General features: G+C 38.6%; 1 protein-coding gene across 1 annotated transcript in view; it reads left to right on the top strand.

Annotated features, from left to right (window-relative positions):
- Positions 1-20,563, top strand: part of RIC3 (RIC3 acetylcholine receptor chaperone) — a gene marked incomplete at both ends in the record, with an annotated part of 47,001 nt that overhangs the window by 7,363 nt on the left and 19,075 nt on the right. The window contains one exon of the mRNA XM_079708345.1: positions 20,177-20,403. Coding sequence (XP_079564471.1) covers positions 20,177-20,403 — 227 coding nt within the window. The remainder of the gene's footprint in view (positions 1-20,176; positions 20,404-20,563) is intronic.

The raw sequence follows: 20,563 nt of genomic DNA, 5'->3' as shown, positions 1-20,563 counted from the left end.
ATAGCATCCATACTGATCCTTTTAAAGCATAAGCTTCTCCCTCCATAAAACCCTCCAGTGGCTTCCTGACTCACTCAGATGAAAAGACAAAGTCTGTACATGACCTACAAGGCCCTACTTAATCCTCTTCCCCATTTCCTTCTCCTTTTCCCTCTTTCTCATTTTGCTTTGACCACGCTGGCCTTCTTACTGTTGCTTGAACATGCCAGGTGTGCTCCCATCTCAGGGCCTTTGCATTTGTTGTTTCCCCTGCCTAAAATGCTCTTCCTTGGATAGCCATGTGCCTTTCCTTTATCTTCTTTAGGTCTTCATCTCCTGAGCCTTCTCTGGATACTCCAGCTAAAATCTTTATTTCCCCCCAACACATCCTATCCTCTTTGCCTGCTTCATTTTTTCTCTTTAGTATTTATCATTATCTTTTGTCTTATCTCTTTTCCCATTTAGAAAGGAGGTTCCATGAGGGTAAGGATTTTTGTTTGTTTTGCTCACTGCTGTATCTCCAACTTTAGACCAGGCCTGCACATTGTAGAAAATCAGTATTCATGAATAAAGGAATTAGTGAATTGAGTGAATTAATGAATGCTGGCTCCCAGGGATCATGGTTTCCTCTATTAGCATTTATAAGCCATTGCTTTATTATTATTACTATTATTTATGGTTACATAAATTATTGTGCATCCATATGATAGACTATTATGAATCTAGTAAATTATATTCATGAGGGGTTGGAGTTTTTTTGTTTTTTGTCTGTTTTGGTGGCCAGTTTTCTTTTTCTTTGAAATCAAAGGGGAAAAAATACCAGTTTGTCTGGGATCACTGTGGATTTATAAACAGGGTAGACAATATAAATACAGAATTAATTATACCTGAACTTGAAATCTGATACTGTGTACCATACCTATTTTTTCTTTTTTTTTTGCGGTACACGGGCCTCTCACTGTTGTGGCCTCTCCCGTTGCGGAGCACAGGCTCCGGACGCGCAGGCTCAGCGGCCATGGCTCACAGGCCCAGCCGCTCCGTGGCATGTGGGATCTTCCCGGACTGGGGCACAAACCCGTGTCCCCTGCATCGGCAGGCGGACTCTCAACCACTGCGCCACCAGGGAAGCCCCATACCTATTTTTTTTGAGGGACTTCTTTTTTTTTAATTGTAGTTGATTTACAACGCTGTGTTAATTTCTGCTGTATAGCAAAGTGATTCAGTTATACATACATATACGTTCTTTTTCATATTCTTTTCCGTTATGGTGTATCACAGAAGATTGAATATAGTTCCCTATGCTGTACAGTAGGACCTTGTTTATCCATTCTATATATACTAGTTTGCATCTGCTAACCCCACACTCCCAGTCCATCCCTCCCGCAACACGCCCCCCCAACAACCACAAGTCTGTTCTCTATATCTGTGAGTCTATTTCTGTTTTGTAGATAAGTTCATTTGTGTCCTATTTTTTAGATTCCACATATAAGTGATATCATATGATATTTGTCTTTCTTTCTGACTTACTTCACTTAGTATGGTAATCTCTAGTTGCATCCATGTTGTTGCAAATGGCATTATTTCGTTCTGTTTTATGGCTGAGTAGTATTCCATTGCTTAAATGTAGCACATCTTCTTTATCCATCCATCTGTTGATGGACATTTAGGTTGTTTCCATGTCTTGGCTATTGTGAATAGTGCTGCTATGAACATAGGGGTGCATGTATCTTTTTTGGATTATAGTTTTATCTGGATATTGTGCCCAGGAGTGGGATTTCTGGATCATATGGTAATTCTATTTTTAGTTTTCTGAGGAACCTCCATACTGTTTTCCATAGTGGCTACACCAACTTACATTCCCACCAGCAATGTAGGAGGGTTCCCTTTTCTCCACATCCTCTCCAGCATTTGTTATTTGTATACTTTTTAATGACGGCCATTCTGACCGGTGTGAGGTGGTACCTCATTGTAGTTTTGATTTGCATTTCTCTAATAATTAGTGATGTTAAGCATCTTTTCATGTGCCTTTTGGCCATTTGTATGTCTTCTTTGGAGAAATGTCTAGGTCTTTGCCCATTTTTCAGTTGGGTTGTTTGCTTTTTTGTTTAAGTTGTATGAGCTGTTTGTATATTTTGGAAATTAAACCCTTGTCAGTAGCATCATTTGCAGATATTTTCTCCCATTCTGTAGGTTGTCTTTTTGTTTTGTTTATGGTTTCCTTTGATGTGCAAAAGCTTGTAAATTTGATTAGGTCCCATTTGTTTATTTTTGTTTTTATTTATATTGCCTTAGGAGACTGACCTAAGAAAACAATGGTACTATTTATGTCAGAGAATGTTTTGCCTGTGATCTCTTTTAGGAGCTTTATGGTGTCATGTCTTATGTTTAAGTCTTTAGCCATTTGGAGTTTATTTTTGTGTATGGTGAAAGCTGTCCAACTTTCCCAACACCACTTGCTGAAGAGACTGTCTTTTCCCCATTGTATATTCTTGCCTCCTTTATCGAAGATTAATTGACCATAGGTGTGTGGGTTTATTTCTGGGTTCTGTGTTCTGTTCCATTGATCCATGTGTCTGTTTTTGTGCCTGTATCATGCTGTTTTGATTACTTTAGCTTTGTAGTATTGTCTGAAGTCTGGGAGGCGTATGCCTCCTTCTTTGTTCTTTTTCTTTGAGATTGCTTTGGCAATTCTGGATCCTTTATGGACCCAGAATTTAGGATTATTTATAAATAAATAAATTTTAGGATTATTTATTCTAGTTCTGTGAAAAATGTCATGGATAATTTGATAGGGATAACATTAAATCTGTAGATTGCTTTGGGTAGTATGCTCATTTTAACAATATTAATTCTTCCAATCCAAGAGCATGGGATATCTTTCTATTTCTTTGAGTCTTCTTCAATTTCTTTTATTAATGTTTTATAATTTTTAGCATATAACTCTCTCACCTCATTGGTTAGGTTTATTCTTAAGTATTTTATTTTGGGGCATGTGATTTTTGAAAGGTATTGTTTTTTTACATTCCCTTTCTGATATTTCATTATTAGTGTAAAGAAATGCAACCAATTTCTGTATGTTAATCTTATATCCTGCTATCTTGATGAATTCACTTATCAGTTCTAGTAGTTTTTGTGTGGAGTCCTTAGGGTTTTCTATGTATATAGTACCATGTCATCTGCATATAATGACAATTTTACCTCTTCCCTTCATTTGGATACCTTTTATTTCTTTTTCTTGTCTGATTGCTGTGGGTAGAACTTCCAATATCATGTTGAATAGAAGTGGTAAGAGTGGGCATCCTTGTCTTGTTCCAGAATTTAGTGGGAAGGCTTTCAGCTTTTCACCATTGAATATTACGTTGGCTGTGGGTTTGTCATAAATAGCTTTTGTTATGTTGAGATATGTTCTCTCTATACCCACTTTGGTAAGAGTTTTTATCATGAATGGATGTTAAATTTTGTGAAATGCTTCTTTTGCATCTACTGAGATGACCGTGTGGTTTTTGTCTTTTTTTGTTTATGTAGTATATCACATTGATTGATTTGCATGTGTTGAACAATCCTTGTGAACTTGGGATGTATCCCACTTGGTTGTGGCATATGATTTTTTTTTATGTGTTGTTGAATTTGGTTTGCTAATATTTTGTTGAGAATTTTTGCATCTATATTTATCAAAGATATTGGCCTGTAATTTTCTTTTTTGGTGGTGTCTTTGTCTGGTTTGGGTATCAGGGTGATGGTGGCTTCATAGAATGTCTTTGGGAATGTTCCTTCCTCTTCAGTTTTTTGGAAGGGTTTGAGAAGGATCAGTATAAGTTCCTCTTTGTATGTTTGGTAAAATTAGCCTGTGAAGCCATCTGGTCCTATAATTTTGTTTGTAGGGGGTTTTAAGATTACAAATTCTATTTCACTTCTAGTGAGTGGTCTGTTCAAATTAGCCATTTCTTCTTGATTCAATTTTGGTGGGCTATATGTTTCTAGAAACTTGTCCATTTCTTCCAGGTTATCAAATTTGTTGGCATATAATTGTTCATATTCCCTTATGGTTTCCTGTATTTCTGCAGGTATCGGTTGTTATGTCTCCTTTTTCAATTCTTATTTTGTTTATTTTGTTCTTGGTGAGCCTGGCCAGAGGTTTGTCAATCTTGTTTACCCTTTCAAAGAACCAGCTCTTGGTTTTATTGATTTTTCTTTCTATTGTTTTTTTTTAATTTAGTTTATTTTTGGCTGCGTTGGGTCCTTGTGCTGCACGTGGGCTTTCTCTAGTTGCAGCAAATGGGGGCTCCTCTTTGTTGCAGTGCACGGGCTTCTCATTGTGGTGGCTTCTCTTGTTGCGGATCATGGGCTCTAGGCACATGGACTTCAGTAGTTGTGGCTCATGAGCTCAGTGGTTGTGGCTTACGGGCTCTAGAGCGCAGGCTCAGTAGTTGTGGCACACAGGCTTAGTTGTTCTGCTGCATGGGGGATCTTCCCAGACCAGGGCTCGAACCCTGGTGTCCCCTGCATTGGCAGGCAGATTCTTAACCACCTTGCCACCAGGGAAGCCCTCTATTGTTTTTAAGTCTCTATTTTACTTATTTCCTCTCTGATCTTTATTGTTTTCTTCCTTCTGCTGACTCTAGGCTTTGTTTGTTCTTTTTCTGATTCTCTTAAGTGGTAGGTTAGGTTGTTTATTTGAAGTTTTTCTTGCTTTTCAAGGAAGTCCTGTATCACTATGAACTTCCCTCTAAGAACTGCTTTTGCTGCATTGCATAAATTTTGTATGGTTGTGTTTTCATTGTCATTTGTCTCAAGGTATTTTAAAATTTCCTGTTTGATTTCATCATTGACCCATTGTTTGGTTTTTTAGTAGCGTATTTAGTCTCCATATAATTGCTTTTTTCTCATTTCTTTTTTCTGTGGTTGATTTCTAGTTTCATGCCATTGTGGTCAGAAAAGATGCTTTTGATAATTTCTATACTCTTAAATTTGTTGAGGCTGGTTTTATGTCCTAGTATGTGGTCAGTCCTAAAGAATGTTCCATGTGCACTTGAAAAGAATGTGTATTCTGGTTCTTTGGATGTAATTTCCTGAAAATGTGAACTGTTCTATTGTATCATCTAGGATCTCTATTGCCTTACTGATTTTCTGTCTAGAAGATCTGTCCAGAGAAGATCTGTCCATTGATGTGAGTGGGACGTTAAAGTCTCATACTATTGTTGTATTCCTGTCATTTTCTCCCTTTATGTCTGTTAGTATTTGTTTTATGTATTTGGATGCTCCTATATTAGATGCATATATGTTGATGAGCGTAAAATCCTCTTCTTGTATTGATCCTTTTATCATTATATAGTGTCCTTTATCTTTCTTTATGGCCTTCGTTTTAAGTCTATTTTGTCTGATATGAGTATTGTGACCCCCACTTTCTTGTCATTTCCATTTACGTGAAATATCTTTTTCCATCCCCTCACTTTCAGTCTGTGTGTGTCCTTTGCCCTAAAGTGGGTCTCTTGTAGGCAGCATCTTGTAGGCTCTTGTTTTTTAATCTAATCTGCCACTCTGTCTTTTTATTGGAGCATTTAGTCCATTGACGTTTAAGGTAATTATTGATAGATATGTATTTATTGCCATTTAAAACATTATTTTCCTGTTGATTTTATATTTCTTCTTTGTCCCTTTTTCTTGCTGTTTTTCCTTTTGTGGTTTGATGATTTTCTTTTGTATTATGTTCTCTTCTTTTTGGTTTTTGTGAATCTATCTTATGTTTTTGATTTGTGGTAACCTTGTTTTTCAAGTATGTTAACCCCATTGTATATCTACTTGCCTTAGACTGGTAGTCATATAGGCTCAAACACATTCAAGGAAATTTTAAAAATCTACATTTTCTTACTCTCCTCTGTCACATTTTATGATTGTGGTGTCCTCTTTTACATCTTCACATTCATCGTTTTGCTGTTCATTGTGGTTATCATCACTTTCACAGAAATTTTCTGATTTTTTTTTAATCTGTGTACTGGTTTATTTAGGTGATTTGCTTTCCAATTGTGATTTTCTCTTTTCTATACTTCTATTTAGAGAAGATCTTTCAATATTTCCTTTTAGGGGATAGTTTTAGTATTGCTGTATTCTTTTAGTTTTTGCTTGTCTGAAAAATTCTTTGTCTCTCCGTCTATTCTAAATGATAATCTTGCTTGGTAGAGTACCTTAGGTTGCAGATTTTTCCCTTTCAGGACTTTGACTATATCTTTCCACTCCCTTCTGGCCTGCAGCGTTTCTGTAGAGAAACGAGCTGATAGCCTTATGGGGGAACCTATGTAATTAACTCTTTGTTTTTCTCTTGCTGCCTTTAGAATCCTCTCTTTAACTTTTGCCATTTTTATTATAATATGTCTTGGTGTAGGTCTATTTGGGTTTACCTGTTTGGGACCCTCTGTGCTTTCTGTATCTAGATATCTGTTCCCTTCTTTAGGTTTGGGAATTTTTCAGCCATAATCTCTTTTAATACATTTTGGATCTCCTTTTCTCTTTCTTCTCCTCATGAAGAGTTCCAAATAATATGGGAAAATTGTATACTATAAATGAAAAGTAAAGATATATTCACTGTATGTATTCGCTAGGAAGAAGTAGGTCAACATCTTAACAGTGGTTATTTCTGGGTCATGGAAACATGGGTGGTTGTTATTTATACTTTTCTCTACTTTCTCAATTTTCTATAGGTATGTGTTTTTTTTCTTATATAACCAGAAAAAAAGTTTCTTCCCTTCCATGTCCACTCCATTAAAAAAAAAAAAAAAAAAAAAAAAGGAAGAATCCTTTTTAGAATTGAGTCCAAGAAGTGTTCACGTCTCTATAGTTGAAAAGTCCACTATCCCCCTTTTGCTTTTTGCAAACTGGAACAATAATTATCTGTCTCCATTCGTTCAAGATTTCTCTTTTTATCAATATAATTTCTTAAAATTTTCTTTAGTTCAGTGACCTTATGTGCAAGTTTTACCAGTTTTCCTGGTAGAAATTATTTAGTGAACAGACTTGATCTTATCCTCCTCACCCATCTGGGACTTTTTTTCCCTCTAGGATTGTTAATTCTCTCCCATTTAACCCCAAATTGATAGCCTTTGATAGAGAATATGGAAGCAAAATAGAGGTTGAGAAATTCTGCTTTCTCAGCATTACATTTTATCATCAAGCAAATTGCCCTTTCACTCTAAAAATACCCTTCTTCCTTTTGCTAGCCTTTTTGTAAACCTTAATTTGTTTTGGACCTTGGCATCCTCATGTGGTTCTTCCAAGTCTTGCTACTCTTTCATGCTGATTGCTGATGTGCTCTTCTGTTCATTTTTTGTCTGTTCTTTTAGAATAGCTACCAGTACATCTACTGTTTTCCTCTGCCTTCCCCACCTGCTTAAGAATTTTCTAAATGCCCAAGCAAAAATGCATTTTAAGAGCTTTCTTCTTAGAGTCTCATGCAATGGAACCACGTGTCTCCGTTCTCAGGACTTCTTAATTCTGCCTTCCTGGAGCCTGTGCCACACAACCCCTACCTTTTTGCCACAAATTCTAAGATGGCATGATCTCTTTCTACTATGGTTCTCCTTTCATTTCACCAACAGGTTTCTTCTTTGGCCAGAGTAACCATTCCCTGACTCACCTTATGTACCTGTGGAACACGAAGATGTCAGCATACTAGGTCAGGAACTTGTCAGTTGTTCCTGGTTAGCTGACTGGGACTTTGAACAGGTTCCAGAGTAGTTGAAGCCCTCCAAGGTGACAGTGTGCTGCTTCTATGCTAGAATTGGCTTCAAGAGAGTCCTACCTTCCACCTCCGTTGGCTGGGACCTGGGGGGCTCCTACCGTAACGTTACGTTTGACATCTCTCCTGCTGACACTGCCCACCTGTGTTTTCCATTGAGCGTCTCACTTTGAATGCCTGTAAACAGGGTTCCTTACCAGCCCCTCCCCAGTGACCCTGTTCCTCTGGAATAGTTCAGACTCTTTTTGTCACCATGTTCTCCTCAAGTGAGTCCTGCTCACTGAGTCTAAAGCTCTCCAAGATGTGAAAATACATACACATACATATATGTATATGTGTGTGTACATATTTATACATATATATATACATATTTATACATACATAGATAACACACACATATACATAATTCTTTGTTATCGTAAATTAGCTCTTTATGTGTTGGTATGTAGGTGCCTGAGACAAATGGATTATTTTGGTCCTTTACCTTTTCTCTTAATGAAACATCAGACATCTACTCTGAAAGTGTGCAAAGAGGAGCAGAGACAATTTGAGAGTCTGTGAATGAATGTAAATTAGACACATTTTCAATTTCAGAAACTCAGAGGTGGGTGGGTGTGGAGCACCTCGATCAGTCTGACTGCCATTTTCTATTCTCAAAACTGAAATTGAAAACACTCAGGATAATGAAGTAAAAAACTATTTTTAGCTCTGAGAGTGACTGGGCTGGGTCTTGAGATTACAGCAAGGCCAACAGGCCTAGTGTAAGTCATTCAGATCAGTTTAACAAAGTGTATAGCATGCAAGACCCAGAGCATGCCCTGTAAGCATAAAGAAAATACTAGACTTCTATTAAAGAAGTTCATAGTTTGTCCTTCAGCCACAGAGCACCAGGAATGCACCTGCAGTTGAATAAATTGGGTTTATTGCTTGTTGCGGCAAAGCAGGATGCACACCATGAGGAAGCACGCAGCATCTCAGTAAGAGTGTTAGAAAAGTCTTACTATAGGATTTAGGCTTGTGTTAGGTGATTTTGAGGAAGGTTTAAGGACGTCAGGCTTTGCTGTGAATCGGGTGCTGTCAGAAAGTGGGGCACATTCTATGACTGGGTATCTTAGTAGAGTTTATGTCAAGAGAGAGCAGTCTAAAGAAAAGCTATAGCTATAATTGGCAAAGAAGCAGCAGTCACTCATCATCCAGGAATAGGGGCTATTTGATATTTTTTTGGTTTGGGCAGTGTTCATGTTTTGTGTGTGCTCAGACAGATTACACAGTGTTCTTATTTTTTTTGTCTTGATCCATCATGGTCACAGAATGGTCTTGTCTGATGTTCATGTCTGAAATTGCTTATGTGTAAGAGGAGAACACCAGGACCTAACTGTGAGTGCCAGGCTAGCTCATAGCAACACCAGACCAGCTCCTGGGTATCAGAGACTGCTTTTCTTATTCTCAGGTATGATTTGTAGGTTTTAATCAGCAGTAGCTAAAATTGGGTAGAAATGGTACCTAGTGGAAGATGTTACCCATTTCTGTTCCAATGCATTCAAATAGAGGATGTAAGACACATAAATAGAACTCTTGAATAAGGCCAGGTGTGATAAGTGCAACTAAAGAGGTTCAGACAGTGTATTCTAAGCAACCGGGATGATAAGAGAAAATGCTTCAGGGACAAGGGCAGTATTTGGCCTGGGCTTAGGATAGGCTGGATTTAGATATGTGGAGTTGGAGGGAAAAGCAAAACCATTGGAGTAAGCAAAGGCTGAGAGGTAAGAAATCACAAGGCAGGCTCAAAGCATGGTGAGAAGTCTAGTTTGGCTGAATCAGGAGTATGTAAATGGGAAAGCGTGAAGAGATACTTTTGGGCTAGATTATGGAATTCAGTTGTTTAGGAGTTCACTTTCTAGGGAGGGAAAAATCAGAATTTGCTAAATACCTACTGTGTGTGCTGGGAGCTTTGTATATGTTATCTTATTTAATCTGTAACCCTTGTAACAACCCTGAGAAGTAGGTCTCATGATAGCCATTTTATAGGTGATGAAAATGAGCTCTAGTAAGGTTAATTTAACCTCCACTTAAATAGTTGGACACACAGCAAGGATCTTAATAACTCTGACTGAAAAGGTGGTACTCACTTTATTGATACTTCCCCCTGCTGTCTCCTGTGTGATGCAGTCTCTTGTCATTATGGGAACCGTTGAAAGCTTTTGATCAAAGGAATGGCAAGACCAGTTAGAATTATGCTTTAGGAAGATTACTCTGGTAACAAACAGTAATAGTTAACATGTGTTGAATATATGGACTAGGCCCTGTGCTAAGCAACTTAGACACACAAATATCTCTTTTAATAATATGTAGGGGGCTTCCCTGGTGGCACAGTGGTTGAGAGCCCGCCTGCCGATGCAGGGGACACGGGTTCGTGCCCCGGTCCGGGAGGATCCGACATGCCGCGGAGTGGCTGGGCCCGTGAGCCATGGCCACTGAGCCTGTTCGTCCGGAGCCTGTGCTCTGCAACGGGAGAGGCCACAACAGTGAGAGGCCCGCGTACTGCAAAAAAAAAAAATAATAATAATAATAATAATAATAATATGTAGGGTGAATTGGGAGTGGGGAGGTTGGTAAAAGATGAAGAAAAAAATCTGATTAGACAAGCAGAAAACATTAAAGCAGTGGTCAGCAAAGTAGAGTTAGGTAGGAGGGGAATGCAATAAGATGGACCCTTGGAGGAGACTGGTGAGGAAGAAACAGTCAGCTGTTGTTGAGCCTCCACTTTAAGTAATGCTGAATTAAATATGACCTCAAGAACTTCCTCAGTATTTAGGAAGAAGCTTTTGTATCTTAAAGGACTGGCTACATTAAGACCTTTCTTGTTCTGTGGTAATCCAGTTCTTTATTGATTTATTTGCCCTAAGAATGAAATGCTGCAAATGGTTTAATGTTGCTTTCAGAAAGCTCTTTTGTTAACAGTGCTAGAGTTTCTGTTTTTGTTTTTAGCAATAGGGATGGTTATTAACACGGGAAAGTAGAACTGCACTCTGTGAAATCCATTAAGTTTTTAGTCAAGCTTAAATGATTTGCTAAGTGAAATTTTAATAATTAAATAAACCTAAATATGGGGAAAGCTTTCAATAAACAATTGGGATTTAGTCAAGTCCATTTAATAGAATACCTAAGTACATATAGAGATAGGGAACACAGCTGTTTTCTATTTTGGGAGGTCTGCAGTTTTAATGTTCTAATATCTTTAATGTTCTGATCTCTTTAGTTGTTTGTTTTAAAGCAATTAAAAAACAAAATCACAAATCCCAACCTCCTAATTTATCCCACCCCTCCCCGCTTTCCCCTTTGGTAACCATAAATTTTTCTATGTCTGTGAGTTTCTGTTCTGTAAATAAGTTCATTTGTATCTTTTTTTAAAATTCTACATATAAATGATATCCTATGATATTTGTCTTTCTCTGTCTAGCTTACTTCACTTAGTATGATAATCTCTAGGGCTGTCCATGTTGCTGCAGATGGCATTATTTTATTCTTTTTATGGCTGAGTAATATTTCATTGTGTATATATTACCATATGTATGGGATTAACATATATACACACTACTATATAGAAAACAGATTAACCAACGAGGACCTACTGTGTAGCACAGAGATCTATACTCAATATTTTGTAACAACCTCTAAGGGCAAAGAATCTGAAAAAGTGTGTGTGTGTGTGTATATGTATGTGTGTATGTATGTATACATATAAAACTGAATCACTTGGGACTTCGCCTGGTGGTGCAGTGGTTAAGAATCCGCCTACCAGTGCAGGGGACACGGGTTTGAGCCCTGGTCCAGGAAGATCCCACATACTGCAGAGCAACTAAGCCTGTGTGCCACAACTACTGAGCCTGCGCTCTAGAGCCCACAAGCCACAACTACTGAGCTCATGAGCCACAACTACTGAAGCCCGTGTGCCTAGAGCCCATGCTCTGCTACAAGAGAAGCCACCGCAGTGAGAAGCCTGCGCACCACAACAAAGAGTAGCTGCTGTGTGCAGCAACAAAGACCCAACGCAGCCAAAAAAAAAAAACCAAAAAACTGAGTCACTGTGCTGTATACCTGAAACTAACATGACATTGTAAACCAACTATACTTCAATTAAAACCCCACAAATCCTTTTTGTAATGTAGCTATAAAGTAGAACATTTGTAATAGTGAAAAAATGTGATATAGATATACAAGGAGATGTTATATAGCAGTTTGAGTGAATGAACTAGAGTTGCATGTATTAACTGGATACATTTTGCCAGAAAAAGGCAAAAAGGAAGTTGCAGAAACATCAGTACAGTGTGATACTGTAATATAAAGTTTTTTTTAAATTGTGGTTAAAATATACATAACATTTATCATTACAACCATTAGATATACAGTTCAGAGGCATTAAGTACGTTCACACTGGTATACAACCATCACCACCATCCATTCATAATATAAAGTTTTAAAATACTCAGTCAATATTGTATATTGTTCATGGATGTATACTTACATAGTAAAGTCTAAAAGCACATATTCTAATAATAACCAAATTCGGAGTTGTGGCTATTTCAGTGAGGGTGGGAGGAAGAGACATAAGGGGCTCCAGTTATATCTGTGTGGTAGGTAGGTATACAGGTATATTATCATCTGTAGTTTTTTGTACACTTGGAGTATTTTCTTTAAAATTTTTTTCTTAAAAAATCATTTCAGCTAGACATCTCCAAGTGTTTGCTAGCCATTGACTTTTTAGGCATTCTGGGCTGTTCAGTTCTAAGAAACATGGTGATACCAAGATCCAAGAGGTGAGGTTGCTCCCTATTGAGAACAGTTAACTTTATGAAGAGAAAAATCTGTTCCAAATTCAGCATTCTGACCCTAGCCTGCCATCTCAAGTGTACCCTTGGTTACAGGTGGCAGAGGTTATAGGTCTGAAGCCTAAAGGTCTAAGAGAGTGACTCTACAAAGAAAAGAAATACAGGAGGAGAGCAGGTTTTGGAAGGTGAAAATTAGTTTCACTTTTAGGTTTGAGTTGATAGACACACAAAAGGACATATATATTAGTGGGATTTAGAGTTAAGAGATAAGAGCTTGGAGGAAAGGTCAGAACTAGAGCTATACATTTTGGACATTACAGTGTATGCCTTGAGAGTGAATGAGTTTACCAAAGGAAGAAGAATGAGGAAAGAACAAAGGTTGAAACAAAACGTTGGGGAGAGAGGATTAAAGAAGAACCAGTAAAAGAGATGGGAAGAAATAGGTTGAAGGACTAGTCAGTGGGGAAGGAAGAAATCAGGAGAGTGATGTGCCACAGATATCAAGGCCGGAAAGTTTGACAAGAATGTGTTCAGACTAATCCAATATTTATTGAATGACTTGTGGTAATCACTTTCTTGTGTAGCAGAGGAGTCTTAAGAGTGAGAGCTGAGTAAAAGCCATTGGATTTGATGGTTACAGTACAGTTACCATGTTGTAACTATACTTCTTATTCATAAACTCTTTAAATACAGGAATTGTTTTATTTATCATTTTAATCTCAGTGTCTGGCACAGTACCTGGCATGTTGTTAAGTGTTCAGTAGTAAATATGTGAACTATTACATTGAATATAAAATGCACAGATTTCTCCTAGGATATAAAACATATTTTTACCATCTAGCCTGTCTCTTCCATTGCTCTCAGTTCCCCCTCCTACCTTTGAAAACAGTATTCTCTACTTTTTCAGTGCTTCTTTGATTCTAGTCTACAATCTCTTTATCAGTAATGTCTTTTAAAATCAGTTTTAATGTTTCTCTACTTCTTGCCACATCACCATTCATTTAGTATTGCTTTTTGAACCCCTATATCACACTTCCTTTCTCACTCCCATTGCTCACCCGTTAACTCAGTATAAAGAAGACAGTTCTAACAATCAGAGCTGTACAGAGGTGGCATGGGCTTCCTGTGGGGGGAAATACTGAGTTTCCTGTTTGATGGTATTCAGCAGAGTCAAGACCACCACTAGATGACTCTTTTAAAAAATTTCCAATTTATTGAGAGATAAATAACATATTGTGCGATTTACCTGTTTAAAGTGCACAGTCAGTGGCTTTTAATATAGTCACGAAGTTGTACAACCATCATCAGAATTGTCACCCCTCAAGAAAAAAACCCATACCCCTTAGCAGTCACTCTCCTCTGCCCCCTCTCCACCCTCCCTACCTCCCCCCAGCAAGCAACCACAAATCTACTCCCTGTCTCTATGGATTTGCCTATTCTGAACACTTCATATTAATGGAATCATATAATATGTAGTTTTGCATGACTGGCTTTTCTTCACTTAGGATTATGATTTTGAAGTTCATCCATACTGTAGCATGTGTCTGCACTTCCTTCCTCTTTTATGGCCAAATACTGTTCCATTGTATGGATATAGGACATTTTTATTTGTCAGCTGATGAACATCTGGCCATTATGAATAATGCTGCTTTAAACATTTGTACAAAAGTTTTTGTTTTTTTAATTGGGGTATAGTTGCTTTACAATGTTGTGTTAGTTTCTGCTGTACAACGAAGTGAATCAGCTATACGTATACATATATCCCCTCCCTCTTGGACCTCTCTCCCACCACCACCCCCATCGCACCCATCTAGATCACCACAGAGCACCGAGCTGAGCTCCCTGCGCTATACCGCAGGTTCCCACTAGCTAGCTGTTTTACACATGGCAATGCACAGACGTCAATCCCAGTCTCCCAGTTCATCCCACCCTCCCTCCCCAACCCCCACCATGCCCACACATCTGTTCCCTATGTCTGCATCTCTATTCCTGCCCTGTAAATAGGTTCATCTGTACCATTTTTCTAGATTCCACATACGTGCGTGTGTGTATATATATATATATATATATATATATATATATATATGACACCATACACAAAAACAAACTTAAAATGGATTAAAGACCTAAATGTAAGGGACTTCCCTGGTGGCGCAGTGGTTGAGAGCCCGCCTGCCGATGCAGGGGACACAGGTTCGTGCCCCGGTCCGGGAGGATCCCACATGCCACGGAGCGACTGGGCCTGTGAGCCATGGCCGCTGAGCCTGCGCGTCTGGAGCCTGTGCTCCACAACGGGAGAGGCCACAGTGGTGAGAGGCCTGCGTACAGCAAAAATAAATAGATAGATAGATAGATAGATAAAACCTAAATGTAAGACCGAACACTATAAAACTGTTACAGGAAAACATAGGAAGAACACTCTTTGACAAAAATCACAGCAAGATCTTTTTTGTACATAAGTTTTTGTGTGAGCATATTCTTCTTGGGTATATACCCAAGGGCAGAATTGCTGGGTCATATGGAAACTTTGTTTACCTTTTTGAGGAACTGCCAGACTGTTTTTCAAAGCAACTGCACTATTTTACATTCCCACCCAGCAGAGTACAGTAGTTCCATTTTCTCCACATCCTCACCAACTCTTTTGATTATGTCTTTTTTTTAAATTAATTTATTTTTTGGCTGTGTTGGGTCTTCATTGCTGCACACGGGCTTTCTCTAGTTGTGGCAAGTGGGGGCTACTCTTTGATGCAGTGCATGGGCTTCTCTTTTTGGTGACTTCTCTTGTTGCAGAGCATGGTCTCTAGGCTTCAGTAGTTGTGGCACGTGGGCTCAGTAGTTGTGGCTCGTGTGCTCTAGAGCTCGGGCTCTGGAGTGCAGGCTCAGTAGTTGTGGCATACGGGCTTAGTTGCTCCGTGGCATGTGGGATCTTCCCAGGCAAGGGCTTGAACTTGTGTCCCCTGCATTGGCAGGCAGATTCTTAACCACTGCACCACCAGGGATGTCCCATCGATTACGTCTTTTTGATTATAGCATCCTATGGGTGTAAAGTTCTATCTCATTGTGGGTTTAATTTACATTTCTTTGATCTCTAGCGATGTTGACCATCTTTTCATGTGCATGTTGGCCATTATATATCTTCTTTGGAAAAATGTCTATTAAGATATTTTGTTCATTTTTAATTGGATTGTCTTTTTGTTGAGTGGTAAGAGTTCTTTATATATTTTGAATACTCGACCTTTATCAGATATATGATATTTTCTTTCATTCAGTGGGTTGTCTTCACTTTCTTGATGGTGTCTTTGCAACACAAAGTTTTAAAATTTGATGAAGTCCACTTATTTTTCCTTTGGTTGCTTGTGCTTTTGGTGTCATATCTAAGAAAACAGTGCCTAATCTAAGGTCACAAGGATTTATGTTTATTTTTTTTCTAAGACTTTTATGGTTTTGGCTCTTATATTTAGGTCTCTAATCTATTTTCAGTTAATTTTTAGAAATTTAATATGGTGTGAGGTAGGGGTCTAACTTCATTCTTTTGCATGTGAATGTCTTGTCCCTATAGCCTTTGTTGAGAGGCTGGATGACTTTTAAGGCTCCTTCTGACTCTGAAGATTCTATGATGCTTTGTGGTATATTGGTTTCCGTTATTGTCCAAATAGGTGGACAGTCAAGATTACATATGATGGCCATCCTTTTCCCAAGAATACATTGTGTCTAAAAACAGGGATAGCCATTAGTCTTTTATCAGTTTGTTCTAGATTTCTCAGTTGCTTTAAAGTCTGTCCTCCTTTGACTTTTATGATACTGGTTTGCTTCTGGTCTTCTTTGACCAGCGCAGTTTTCTTTTCTTCCTATTTTTGCACATAAGTACACATACCCCTCCAGTTTTTTTGGTATGGGAACTGTTCATGCAATTTTAATTAGCTTTGTCATTTAGGTAGCTCAGAGTTTCTTCTCAAGCCTAACTACAGTCTAATAAAAATTTCCTCTGAATATGCCAACAGCACCTAGAATTTAACATGTGAAAAATAGGTGTTCAGTCTTCCCCTAACCATAAGCCCTCCCAGTTTTCCTCATTGTCTTCTCTTAGTATCTTAAACCAACCTTTGAGTTTTCCAACCCCCCACTCCCCATTCACTATTAAATGTTGCTGATCATTACATGGTAAAAACCCTTGGACCCATCCTTTCCTTTCTATAGCTATAGCTGTCTTCTGGCTGATTTCCCAGACCCTAGTTTCTCTCTTTTAGGTCCTTACTCAACTGCTGGAATAATCCTCCTCAGATACCCTTCTGATTAAATCATTTCCCTGATTCTAGATCCACAGTATTAAATTTATATGACACAAGTTAACATTTAACCCACCACTACTTTCCTCTCCTTATCTCTTGTTACTTCCCTTAATGGATTTGGTAGTTAACCTTATTTATTCTTTGTTCTTATTTCTTTGTTCTCATCTTTTTCTCATTGCACACAGTCCTCTTTTCTCCTAGTGTGACTTTGCTTCTCTTCTATTCTGAATCTCACTCCCTTCAATGATTGATCCCATCTGATTCCTCTCCCTTTTTTTTTGCATTCTTTCAATACTTAAACATTTAGTTTGTCTAGTAATAAGATCCACAGTACCCTCTTCCTTTTTTGCTGGATATGCTACTTTTTAAAAGCATTGTTTCATGTGGGAACCATTGTTTCCGTTTCATTTATGGTTCTCTTCCTTTCCTATCTACAGCACAGAGTCCTGAACATAATAGTGGTCCAATAAATCTTCTTGGCTGACAGATCTATAAAAGTTTTGGGGGCAGATGTGTGATGTTTAGCATCATCATTTTTTAATTTTAGAAATGCAAAATAATGCCTTTTGTGCCATTATTTGGTTTTAATTTTTTATATTTTGTTTTATGCCAAGTTTCGAGAACAGTCTTCTCAGTACAGTTAAATGAAGTTCAACAACGTATTACTACAGATATTAAATCTAGTTTATTGAGCGGTAACCACCCGATATATCAGATTCTCTCAAGGGAAAGGTTAGCTTCTTAGATGCTGGCTAGGCATTTGTTCAAAGTGCATTATAGCCTTAAAGCTAGGACCATTTAAGATATTAAGATCCTTGACAGTTTAGTAGCAAAATAGCCACCAGCACCCGGAATAAGGAGTAGTGACCTGCTTGCTTTCTTCTACTGTCTGAAGTTGTGCTTCTGTTGCTGGCCTCCTCTTAAAAACAAGCTTTTCTTCTAACTTCCATGTCACCCAAAGTCAGTATCAAGAGGGAAAAAAGGATTGTTGGGGTGGAGCTCGGCTGAGAGAGGATACAGGCAGAGGGCAGCTCCCAGGCCCAGTGGCTGGCTGTCTCACTCCTTGCCTGCCCACCCACCATCTCTCTCACCTCAGGAGCAGAGAGTTGACTTGAAGATAGTCCTTAGTTCATAGCCCCTGATTAACATCACCAGTGCAAGGTTGCTTTCTTATTTCGTTACTTTCTTTTTAACCCTTTACCTTCACTCCACATGCCCATTCCTTTCTCCGTTCATGTGCACCCACTCTAATGTGTTTGTTTTATGTCCTTATACCTACATATTTGCTTGAAAGATATGTAGTATAATTATAGTGTGTCTTTAGCTTACATATGGTATTTGCTTATTTTTCTCAATGCTGTGCTTTTTAAGATATGTTCATATTGCTGTAGGTATATCTAAAGTGTTTTCTAAAAGCTGCGTGGAATTTCATATTTGTATCTACTCCATTTTGATTCTACATTCTAACAGTTACAGAGATCAGAGTTACTTCAGGCTCCCTGCTGCAACGTCACCACAGTGAACGTTCTCGCACAGGTCTATAGAGTCTGTAGTTTGAATTCGGATACAGACAGCCTTATTTGAGAATTTCTCTGGAATTTATCCACCAGTATAGGATCACTGGATAATAGGACGTAGTTTAATGTCACTAAGTGCAGCCAGATCACTTAGCAGAATGGCTGTATCCGTTTACACTCTTACCCATAATGCATGAGAGTTCTTGCCTCTCCACATCTTTGACAGTACCTACTATTACCCACCATTCTAATTTTTGCCCTTCTGATAGGTATAAGTCCTAGCTCATTGTTTTAATTAGTATTTTTCTCATTGGTTTTATTTTGATCATCTCTTTATGTACTTGTTAACCATTTGAACTTCTCTTTCTGTGAGTTTCCTACTCATATCTTTGGCCATTTTTCTGTTGGGTTTCCTGATGTTCATATCAAATTGTAGGAATTCCTTGTCTATGCTAGAGATTTAATCCGTTGTCAATTTTAGACGTTGCAGAAGCTTTTCCTTGCCTGTCATCTATCTTAACCCTGTTATGGTATTCTTTATTGAACAGAAATCCATAATTTTATTGAAGTCAAATCCAACAATTTTTACTGTGTAGTTTGTATTTTTAGAGCCTGAGTCGGGAAGTACCTTTCGGCTCCTTAGTGTTTTCTGTCAATGGATTATCCACACAAGCCTGTTTACATGGCCTTTTGAAGAGAAATCTTTCCTTTCTTTCTCACCTGTGACTTGGAGGAGGCTTGGCGCTGTTAATGTTTGGCTGCCCAAATGGAAAAAAAATGATGGAGGAAAAAAATGTGAGAAAACTGATGCACGCTCCTTTCTCTAAGCCCTGCACTTCCACTCACAGGACTGGGCCCCTGTGACCCTGTTTGTACTACATGAATCTTGTCTGCTCAGCTACAGCTGATTAGAAAGTGCTGCATACCTACCCAAGCTGAGTAGGTATGCAGGGAATTTGGAATTATGACCAGTCTCTGCTGGTCCCTTGAAGGACATGCAAGTTGAGGGGTTTGGGGTGAACACCTTCCTTTATGTTCACAGAGAAGCTAGAGAAATGCTGGTGGAGAAATGAGAATGAGGAAGATATGCACAGAGGAACAGAGGAAAAAGCCCTCTGGCCCCACAGAGAGGGAGAACGATTGAAGTAGAATGTGAGAGTAGCTGTCTTGTATCCTGATGGCTTTCCAGTTTCTGATTGTGTTCTCTTCTGAGATCAGATTGCATTTCCTTATGTGTATTAGTTAGGGATGGCTAACTACTCTAAAGCCCTAACACAACAGAAGTTTATTTCTCACTCACATAAACAGGTCCAGATGGCTTTAAGTTGGTGAGGTGGTGGCAGTGGACGGCTCTGTGCCACACAGGTACTCAGGAACTCGGGTTGATGGAGGCTCTGCCATTTTCAACACATGACTTCCAATGTCTCCGTAGGTGTTAGCATCCAGCCTGCAGAAAGGAAATGAACATGGAGTTCAATACATGGGACGTTGTATAGGCAAGGCCTTGAACTAGCACCTGTCATTCACATTGCTTTGTCTGGAACTCAGTCACATGGCCACATTTAAGTGTATAGGAAGCTGAAAAATGTTATCCACCTGTGGACCCAAAAGGAAGAGAAAATGGGTTTGGTGAACAGCTAGAGATTGCCACATCATATTTATTATATGTGTGATACTCTTGTGATGCCTCTATATCCTTATAATCAACTTCCCATTTTTTCTTAAACTTGTTTGAGTTGACTTCTGTTATGTATCTCAGTGCGTGAGGTGTTTTCCTAATAGCCATATTTAAAATAGTAGAAGTAATAAAGACTGATTAATTTATTTTCTCAGGGAAGTTGCGTCGATTTCCACCTATGATGCATCATCACCAGGCACCCTCAGATGGCCAGACCTCTGGGGCTCGCTTCCAGAGGTCTCACCTTGCAGAGGCCTTTGCAAAGGCTAAAGGACCAGGTGGAGGCACTGGAGGAGGAGGGAGTGGAAGAGGCCTGATGGGGCAGATTATTCCAATCTACGGTTTTGGGATTCTTTTATATATACTATACATTTTATTTAAGGTAAGTGGAGTCATCCTGATCATATTACATTAATGAAAATCCAGTATCATCATAATAAAAATCATTGTCAGCATTAAAACCCTTTATAGTTCATAACCCTTTTTCAAATCTTTCATCTCTTTAAATCTTGCCTCCTCTTTATGAGGTACCTAGGATAGCT

Source organism: Hyperoodon ampullatus (genome assembly GCF_949752795.1).
Source record: "Hyperoodon ampullatus genome assembly, chromosome: 7".
NCBI classification, from domain to species: Eukaryota; Metazoa; Chordata; class Mammalia; order Artiodactyla; family Ziphiidae; genus Hyperoodon; species Hyperoodon ampullatus.
The sequence above is the reverse complement of the archived record's forward strand: the minus strand, read 5'-3'. Positions and strand labels throughout refer to the sequence as shown.